Below are 10,725 nucleotides of genomic sequence, written 5' to 3' on the forward strand. Positions count from 1 at the left end.
CAGGAGCCCCCAGGGCATGAGCCCATTGAGCTGAGGGAGGGGAGTGAAGAGAAAGAGAGAGAGAGAGAGAGAGAGAGAGAGAGAGAGAGAGAGAGAGACTGCCTAGCTCAGGACTCTGGAGCTCTGAATACATTCAGATCCTGATCACAGTCTAGGCCCCCCCACAGAACAGTGGGGCCCCTGCCACCTCAGCCCCATGGGGGGCACCTATGGTCATTCACAGACCAGGAGGGAGGACAGAGCCTCACACACTGAGACCCTTGTGGGAGTGTCCCAAAAGCTCAGGAAGCACCCCCAAAACAGGCTTAGGCTGGGAAAATGAGCAGGCAGAGAAAAAAGAGAAGCACCATTGAGAAATACAGTATCTATGATCCCAAGAAGGATCAATATACTCAGTCAGAAGATGAGGAAGCACAAGCTCCTGCATCTAAAGACTCCAAGAAAAACAGAAATTGGGCTCAGGCTATGACAGAGCTCAAAAAAGACTTTGAAAATCAAATGAGGGAGTTAGAAGAAAAACTGGGAAAAGAAATGAGAGAGATGCAGGAAAAACATGAAAATGAAGTCAGCAGCTTGGTCAAGGAGATCCAAAAAAATGCTGAAGAAAATAGCGTGCTAAAAACCAGCTTAGGTCAAATGGATAAAACAGTTCAAAAAGTTATTGAGGAGAAGAATGCTTTAAAAAAGCAAAATTGGCCAGGTGGGAAAAGAGATAAGAAAGCTCTCTGAGGAAAACAAGTCTTTCAGACAAAGAATAGAACTCAGAGAGATTGATGAATTTACGAGAAATCAGGACGCATTACTTCAAAACCAAAAAAATGAAAAATTAGAAGAAAATGTGAAATATCTCATTGAAAAAACAACTGATATGGAAAACAGATTTAGGAAAGATAATTCAAAAATTATTGGAATACCTGAAAGTCATGATCAGGAAAAGAGCCTTGACATCACTTTCAAAGAATTACTACAGGAAAATTTCCCTGATATCCTAGAAGCAGAGGGCAAAATAGAAATGGAGAGAATCCACCCATTCCCCTGAGAAAGAGATCTCAAAAAACCAACCCCCGGGAATATTATAGCCAAATTCCAGAACTCACAAGTCAAAGAGAAAATATTACAAGCAGCCAGAATGACACAGTTCAAATATCATGGAGCTGCAGTTAGGATCACACAGGACTTAGCAGCAACTACACTGGAAGCTCGTAGGGCTTGGAATATAATATACCAGAAGGCAAAAGAGCTTAGAATGCAACCAAGAATCAACTACCTGGAAAAAATGAATGTCCTCTTCCAGGGAAAAAGATGGACTTTCAATGAACCAGGAGAATTTCAAATGTTCCTGTTGGAATGGCCAGAGCTGAACGAACAGAAGGTTTGATCTTCAAATACAGGACTCAGGTGAAGCATAGAGAGTGGAGGAGAAGGGGAAAATATGAGGGACTTAATGATGATGAACTGCATGTATTCCTGCATAGAAAAATGACACTGATAATACTCATATGAACCTTCTCAGTTAATAGAGCATGTAGAAGGAGCTTTTATAGTTGAAGCACAGGAGAAAGCTGAATTTGAAGATAAAATGTGGTGTAAAAATGGAGTCGATAGAAAAAAGGGAAATGTAATGGGAGAAAGAAAAAGGAGAGGGGGAATAGGCCAAGATATTTCATATAATAAGATTTTTCTGTATTACAATGAACTATTGCAATGATATGGAAGGGGGGAAGCCAAGGGGGAATGAGGGAATCTTCGCTCTCATCAGAGGTGGCTAGGAGAAGAAACAGCATATATACTCAATGGGGTATAGGCATCTGGAGTAAGAAGGAGGGGGGGAGCAGGGGGAAGGGGTGGGGATGTGAGTGATGGAGGAGAGGATGGACCATGGTGGGGAGAGTGGTCAGATATACCACATTTTCTTTTTTACTTCTTGCAAGGGGCTGGGTTGGATGGCCTGTCTGGGACCATAGGGCCAGGTGGATGTTGGGCCTAAGGGGTGGTATGGGGGCTCAGGGCCTCTTGGCCCCAGGACTGGGGATCTGCTTGCTGTGCCACTCAGCTACCCTACAGCAGACTCAGAGTGAAAGGAGAGAGAAAATATAGTACATGGTAGTGGAGAAATACGAAAGGAGGGAGTTGCTATCAGCAATGACAATGGTGGAAAAATATGGAAGTAACTTTTGTGACAGACTTATCATAAAGAATGTGATCCACCTGCGACAGAGTTATTGGTGTTGGAACAAAGACTGAAGCACATTTTTTGTTAATATTATTTTTGGGGGGTGCAGGGCAAATGGGTTGGGTGGCCTGCCTAGGGCTGCATAGCAGGGTGATCGTTGGGTGTCTGAGGCTAGATTTGGACCTGGGTGCTCCTGGCTCAAGGGCCAATGCTCTGGCTACCCCTACTATTATCACTATTTTATTTTTCTTTTGGGTCTTTTTTTTCTTTTTTCTTTTTTTTGGTTTTTGCAGGGCAGTGGGGTTGGGGTGGCTTGCATGTCACACAACTGGGTGATTGTTGGATTATAGGGCCGGATATGGGCTTGGGTGCTCCTGGCTCCGGGGCTGGTGCTCCGTCCATTGTGCCACTTGGCCATACCTACAATTATTACTATTTTTTTAATTTTAATTTTTTCTCTCCCCTTTACTTTATCGCTCAAGCGAGTCCATATTTTGGGGGGGGTATTTTGTTTACTCTTAAACAAGAATATTTTATTAATGTATAAAAAACATTATTTGTAAAACAAATGTGCATACCCTTTGATCCAGCATACCACTCCTCAATCTATACCCTGAAGAGATGATGAAAAGGGGTAAAAACATCATTTGTACAAAAATATTCATAGCAGCACTGTTTGTGGTGGCAAAGAATTGGAAATTCGATAAATGTCCTTCAATTGGGGAATGGCTTAGCAAACTGTGGTATATGTCATGGAACACTATTTTTCTATTTGAATCCAGGAGGGATGGGAATTCAGGGAAGCCTGGAGGGATCTGCATGAACTGATGCTGAGCGAGATGAGTAGAACCAGAAAAACACTGTATACCCTAACAGCAACATGGGGGTGATGTTCAACCTTGATGGACTTGCTCATTCCATCAGTGCAACAATCAGGGACAATTTGGGGCTGTTTGCAATGGGGAATACCATCTGTATCCAGAGAAAGAACTGCGGAGTTTGAACAAAGACCAAGGGCTATTACCTTAAATTTAGAAAAAAAAAACCTGATATCTTATTGTCTGATCTTGCTATCTCTTATACTTTATGTTTCTTCCTTAAGGATATGATTTCTCTCTCATCACATTCAATTTGAATCAGTGTATACCATGGAAACAATGTAAAGACTGACAAACTGCCTTCTGTGGGTGTGGGGGGGGGTGGGGGGAGGAAAGTATGATTAGGGGAAAAATTGTAAAACTCAAAATAAATAAAATCTTTAATAAAAAAATTAAAAAAACAGCTATGGTCATATATACAACCTAAGTAGAAATTCTCCCTTTCCACAATTCTCAGTTATCAGGTAGGTTGCTGACTGATATCTCTCCCCCCCACCCCCGACACACACACACACACACACACACACACACACACACACACACTTTTTTTTAAAGTAAATTTTTTTTTATTACAACTTACCAGCCATCAACAAAGCAAACATTTCGACATATAAAGGAGAATTGCATATGGAAGTACGAGTTTTAGTTATAGAGAACTTTAGGTTTTTAAGTATATTAAATGATTTTAAAATCAACTTGATTTTGTCTGTATCTAAATTCTTTTTTCTTTTGTTGTTTTATTGCATTTTTATTGTTCTCTATCACTCCCCATTAACTCATACCCCCCCCTACAATAAAAGTGATATATGTATACTTATACATCCTTACATACACACATTACTCAAGGACTTAGTGCTGGTTTTCTCTCCTTCCTTTTCATTCATTTTTGATATTTACCTTATATTTTTCAAAGTTTTATTGATATCTTATATATTCTACACCATAGCCACTGCCCAATATACTCTTCCCTCTCCCCAGTCAAGCACACCCTGAAACAAAAAAACACCAGTTAACAAAAAACTACTGCCATAACACCTACATTAATGCTAGGTGTGACATTTTAGAACCGTGGTCCCCAACTTTTCATTGATAGGCAGGAATGAGTTTCTTGCTATTCATTGTAATCCTATTTCACTTGGATAACAGTGTTCAATGGAAGTGGAGCTTCATAGAATCTATTCATTCTTCCCCCCTGCTCCATGGCCCACAAATCCTAGTAGATGACTACCCTGCTAATGGAAATTGAAGTTGTCTCTACATGAAAAACAATATGTTACCCAGGCTAGGTCAAATTGTCACTTTAGTATGAGCTCTAAACTATACAGGATGCTAGTTCTCCTGCAACACATTCCTATTGCTGCCCCCAATGACAATTGAAATGCAAAATTGTGTCCCATAGTCTTCTCGACACAACAATTCACTCAGTTTTGGAAGTGCATCATAGGATTGAATTGTCAGCTCACAGCTAATCTGTTGTTTCTAACCAGCCCTAGACTATGCTTCACATCTCATCTGACCATCCATCTAAACATACCAAGGACTATTCAAGGAGCATCTTTACATCTCCCTTTCCACTGTGCCATATCCCTCCCCATTCTTTCCCTTTCTTTCTCCTGCTTTGGGAATGTAAACTCCTCGAGGGCAGGAATTAGTCCTGGAGAGCACAGGAACTGGAAGGTACATGGTAAGCATTTAATAAATGTTTATTCATTTATCTTGTCATTTAATACCAATGGCACCATAAAATACCACATAACCCTCAAATGCTCTATTTAATACCAATAAAACAAAACAAATTAGATTTTTAAAGCTACTTAAGCTTAGTTTCTAAAAAAAGTATTATTTCATATTTCTTTTACTCATTTAAATTTTCTGTGTATTTTTAGTTAAGTACTTAACTACAATAGCATTGAGTTAAAAAATGAACAAAATTAATACAAAGTATAAAAAGAAAAAAAAACCTGAGCTTTTTTTGTTCAAGCAGAGTGGCTCATTATAACTCTTTAAGGGGACAACACTGATAATCCATGGTAGTAGCCTCAATGGTAAGCATCTAAGTCAGTAAAAACAAGTTAATATCTTGCTGTATTGTAACTACACAGCAGGTTATTCAAGGGGTGCAAGCTGAAGTCAGAGAAAAGTTCAAGGAAAGCTCCCCAGGGACACTGTGCCTATTGTGGAGAGTGGCTGTCTGTGGAGATGAGCAGGATTTCCTTAAAACTCCAATAACCTTTTCCTTGAGGGAAAAATAAAGAGCCTTGTTGACCACAGGTCAAGCTGAAAGAAATATGGAATACAAGGAGAAATGAAAGTTCTTTATCTCCCTAAAGTCTTAACTGCCACCCTCACACACCTGGTTCATAATCAGTCAAAGAAAAGATGGTTAAAAATAAAGAAAACAACAAGAAAGGGAGACTTACTAAGAAAAATGAATGAAATTTGGTTGTTATTTTGTTTTGTTTTCCCCCCTAAGGGCTCATCCTTTTTTCCTTGACAACAAAAGTGAAAGATCTAATAGAAAAAGTACTAAAATGTCCCAAACCAAAGACAGGGTTCAAGGATTTTTCTTCCTCTTCATTATTGTATCCCCCCCCCCATCAAACCTATCTCTTTCCCCAATGTCCTTATTTCTAAAAAGAATAGCACCATCCTTCTACTCCAGCAGGTTCCCAACTTGGAAGTATGACACTTCAGATTTTCTTTCTTCCTCCTCTAATAAAGTGTCATCTTTTCAGTTCAATTTCCTGAACATCTCTTGTGCACAATCTCTTCTTTCTACTCACCAACACAAATATTCTAGTCCATGTTTCTCATTACCTTTAATCTGGAATATTGCAATAGCCTCCTCACTGGTCTCCCAACTTCAAGTCTCTCTCTTCTCCAACCCATCATCTCCCTAGGTGTTAAGTCAATATTACTGTGGATTTTTTTTTAATTTTTGCAAGGCAAAGTGGTTTAAGTGACTTGCCCAAGTTCACACAGCTAGGTAATTATTAAGTGTCTGGGACTGGATTTAACCTCAGGTCCTCCTGACTTCAGGGCCAGTGCTCTATTCATTGTCCCACCTAGCTGCCCCATCAAGTTGATATTGCTACAACACAGATCTGATCACATCACTTCAGTAGCTTCATTATCACCAGTAATATCAAATGAAAGGTTATGCACACATGATGCATATCTCTATCTATATCCATCTAGATGTGTATCCAGATGCCTATAGATGCATCTCTCATTGCAACTAGAGAAAGTTGAGACAGATGGATGGTTTGACTGGGCTGCAGTAGCCTAAATCAAAATGGTGAATTTCCATGAATAAGGTTCCACCAAGTTTCCTAAGGAAGAACAAACTGGTTCAGGTCAGAAACAGAGCAAATCAAAACTGCCACACCAACCATGAATGGCTATAAGACTTCTAACCTTATTTTAGATGAAATGTGGGAGACAGACCCAGGCTCAAAGTATTAATTATTATATTATTTGCCTTCACACTCTGCTCTTGCCAAATTGACTTTCTTGATGTCTCCCAACATTTCAATTAAAGATAAGATATATAAAAACATCCCCTTGAATGAGTACAAACTGCCATGGATGGGTAGAATGGAAGAGTCAAAGAAGAAATGAAGAATATGAAGTGACTCTGACCTTCCCATATTCAGTTTCCAACAAAACAGTGATGCCATAAACCAAAATAGTGAGTAAAGACAGGTTTGGGGCGGGGGAAATATTGATTCCATTTTTGACATATTTCATTTGAAGTATGAGTGATGTCCAAGAGGCAATTGGAGATGTAGGATTGGATCTCAGGGAAGAGATATGGATGGGATTTATATTTTTAAGAGTCATTTGCATAGGGACAGAACTTGAAGTTAAAGAAGTGAATGAGATTAGCAGGATAAAGAATGAAGTAAAAGAAAAGAAGACTTGTGAAAGAGCCTGCTTAAGGGACTAAAGTCAACCAGGGAAAAAATTTTATCTGATAACAAATAAAAAGATTATCATTTTTTACTTTGGAATGAAAACAAAGAAAAAGCATTTAACAAAAGACTATTCATTTCAAAAATCTCTACACAACATAGACATAAAAGAACCTTTTAAAATATGATAAAATGTATATATCTAAAGTCAAAAGCTAACATTTTATGTGATGGGGCACTAGAATTTTTCCTAATAAGTAAAGGAATAAAGCAATGACGACCCTTTTCCTTGCCAATATTTGACAGTTTTAGAAATGCAAGGAATAGCAAAAGTAAGAGAAAAAAATGAGCTGATTCTACACACTCATGTTTATTAAGTACTTAGTCTGTGAAAAACATTATGCTAGGTAGTTGAGGAAATAAAGATATAAATTACATGGACCTTGCTCTCAAGAAACTTATCAAATAATGAGGGGGGAAAATGCAAATGAGCAATGTGGCATAGTAGAAAGAGTAAGAGATTTATAGTCCAAGAGCTTGGGGTCAAATTCTGGTTCTGTGTTTCGTACCTCTATGACTAGTCATCTTCCCTCCCAGGCTCAGTTTCTTCATCTGTAAAATGAGGCAGATGACTCTGAAGGCCTTTTTCTTAGGATTTAGAGTAGATAGTTCAAAAAGAATTATAATAGGTGCATGGGAGGGGTACCAGCAAAGTGATATGAAAAATCTAAAGTGACATAACTTCTACTGGGGAGGAAGGCATAGAGGACATTCAAGAGGGCAAGATCATATAGAATTTAGAGTTGGAATGGACCTTAGTACTCTTTGAATCCAACCTCTTCATTTTAAAGATGAGAAAGCTGAGGTCTAGAGAGTGACACTCTCAAAGTCACATAGATCAAAATAGTAGAAGAGATGGGCTTTGAATCCAATTCTCTTAACACCGAAATCTAGGTCTCTTGCCACTGTGGTAAAAAGGTAGTATATGAGGAAAATATATTAACTTCCCCAGGAATCTAGAAATAGTTAAACCTTAGTGTTTTTTTGCTTTCTTTTGGTTTAGGCTGTCACAAGAACTTTAGAGTACAATGATTCCTATGATATGATCATTCTCTAGGAAACCAATTTGGAAATTCTGTACTTTGTACAGTAGTATGGTTATTTTTTCCCTGATAGGAAGGAAAACAAAAACTCCCCTCATTTTCCATGCTAATGAATGTTTCTATTATAATCTATAAGTGGTAGCATAAAGAATTAACAAATAGCCTAGCCCCAATTTATGGAGGGCAGTAAGGATCATTCAAAACTAACTCAATTCAATCACGATCCCTTCAAAAAATTACTATTTGCCATGCATATATCAAGTTATTAGCCCTTGGTGTAAATAGATTAAGCAGAACTAACAGAACTCTAACTCATAAGAAACTTTTGAAGGCTAAAAACCTTGCTCTGGAAAGGGAGACCACAATGTCAGTTTCTATTTGGATAGGGATTTGTTTATTCTTCATATGTTAAGCTAGAACCAATATTCCTGATAGGCCAGTGATATTAAGGTGCCCAAAATAATTTTCCCTAATTTATCCAGGCCTGGTCAAGCCATTAGCAATAGACATGCTACTAACCACATATATAAATATATATGTATATGTATACATATATATGTATATGCATATATATATATATATATATATATATATATAACTTGAAATATGCAGACAATATTGGATGGGGAAGAGAGGAATATCATTTACCACAGGCATAATTAGGAATTATTGCACCTAAAGTGAGGACTAGAAATCTTGCATCCAGGACATCCCCAGTTCGCATCTATCAACTTCCAATTTTAACCAATTATTCTGAAAGATTACAAGTATCATCAGGCATCGAGGTGAAGACATGACTAGAATATTAGGCCTTAAATCAGGAAAACATAGTTCAAATCTAACCTCAAACCTATCAAGCAAGTCACAACCACTGTCTGCCTCATTTTCCTCAATTGTAAAATGGGAATAATATTAGTACCTAATTAAGGGAGTGACTTACTCAAAGTCACATAGAGCAAAAATGGTAGAAGAGATAGGTTTGGAATTCAGTACAGAGTTGTCCTCAGAATCAGATGAGATATTTGCAAACATTTAGCTTTTACATAGTAAATGAAATATAATAGGCATTTCATTAATTCTTGCTCATTTCCATTCCCCACTAGAGTCCTCTAAATTCCAAATTTGGATTCCTCCAAATTTGGATTCCTCCAAATTATGTAGTTTGGGTCAAAGTCTTTTTCAGTCCAACTATAACTATGCCACCTATTTTTTCTACAGAGTATATTTTTCAAACCCTTAATGGCAAAGAAAATAAGACAAGAAAACAAAGTGAAATTCTCCAGCATCTAATTAAAGAGAACACTAGCATTCTCCACAGCTTGTGCCAATGACCACAACACAATGCTATGTCTGTGGACTGAGGGACTTAATTTTTACTCCAAGATCATCTGCAGGACTGCTTTTTCAAGACCCTAAACTAGAAAGTCATATTAAAAGCTGAATCACTCCCAAGTCTGATCACTCTGATATTTTTAAATTTTCTATTTAATTGATCTGATATATCCAGCTGCTATGAAAAAGAATTCTTACTCATTTGGATGAGGCTTGTTTAGTCTCGTTTCAGAGAACGGTTGGATACGTGGGGGTTCATCCAATGTTTTGCTCCGGTAATGGGCCTTGTATGTTGTTGGACAACTATTCGACCATCGAGTTTCATTCGTCCAGGATTTTTCAGCAGCACGTCTAATCTTGTTGAACTGTTCAGGAGACAGTGGGCTAAAGGGTAATACTATTTCTGGAGCCAAGAAAAAAAAGTCTGCCATAGCCACAGTTATCTCTTTCTCAATGGCAGCTTTTCAAGTTCTTTGCATGATTAAAAATTAATTTCCTTCGAGTGGCAAAGGGTGTATGACCACCGAGATCCCTAACTAGAATATCTTACTAGAGTGCAAACACTTCCCACGGATGCCAGTTGCTAAGCAACACGTCACAAAAAAGTTTGCTAGTAATACACCCACCAAAAAAACAAAAAACAAAAAAATTCAAACCACTAAGTAGAAAGAGGTTTATGAGCACTATAACATCATAAGTCTCTCTTATCACATAGAACTTTATTAAATACTCATGGTAAGGAAATTTTAGTCAAATGTTTTTTAAAATGCAAATAATTAATTACATAGTGGCTCCAAATAGTGGCAGCAAAAGGGTTAAAGGACTAGGTAGAAAGAGAGAGAGCTAAGTATTGGTTTCACCTGGGGCTTCTAGTGCCTTTATTTGTCCAGAAGATGAAAACAGAAACTTTTGTGATGTCAACAATAGTAACTGACTCAAATGACATCTCCTATGTCACAGGGAGAGGAAAAAAAATACAATTGAAACATGACTGCTTTACCATTGTTGCCATAGAGAAGTTTCCTAAATCATATTTTTAAATATGCATTTTAAATTAGTGACTTTTGTCTGTGCATCACAATCATTTCAAGACCTCCACCCTCCAGATGAAATCCTCCCTTGCAAAAAAGAAAAAAATAATGAAACAAAAACATACATCATTTTTTTCCTACAGTGGTTCTCCACCAATTAGTATTCAGTACTGCATCTTCCCAGACAATTTCTTTATCTGTCATCTTGATACTCTAATAATTCAGTGGGTTCTATGAGCTCATTAATGTGAATGTTCTTTCCAATGATGTGGTTAGCAACTCACTGAAGTCTGC

At 37.9% G+C, this 10,725-nt stretch overlaps 1 protein-coding gene across 1 annotated transcript in view; it reads right to left on the minus strand.

Moving 5' to 3' along the window:
- Nucleotides 1–10,254, minus strand: part of C3H4orf51 (chromosome 3 C4orf51 homolog) — a 79,458-nt gene extending 69,204 nt beyond the window's left edge. The window contains exon 1 of the mRNA XM_074227436.1: nucleotides 9,599–10,254. Coding sequence (XP_074083537.1) covers nucleotides 9,599–9,831 — 233 coding nt within the window. The 5' untranslated portion in view covers nucleotides 9,832–10,254. The remainder of the gene's footprint in view (nucleotides 1–9,598) is intronic.
- Nucleotides 10,255–10,725: the final 471 nt, after the last annotated feature.

The sequence above is a fragment of the Macrotis lagotis genome, chromosome 3 (genome assembly GCF_037893015.1).
Source record: "Macrotis lagotis isolate mMagLag1 chromosome 3, bilby.v1.9.chrom.fasta, whole genome shotgun sequence".
Classification (NCBI taxonomy): domain Eukaryota; kingdom Metazoa; phylum Chordata; class Mammalia; order Peramelemorphia; family Peramelidae; genus Macrotis; species Macrotis lagotis.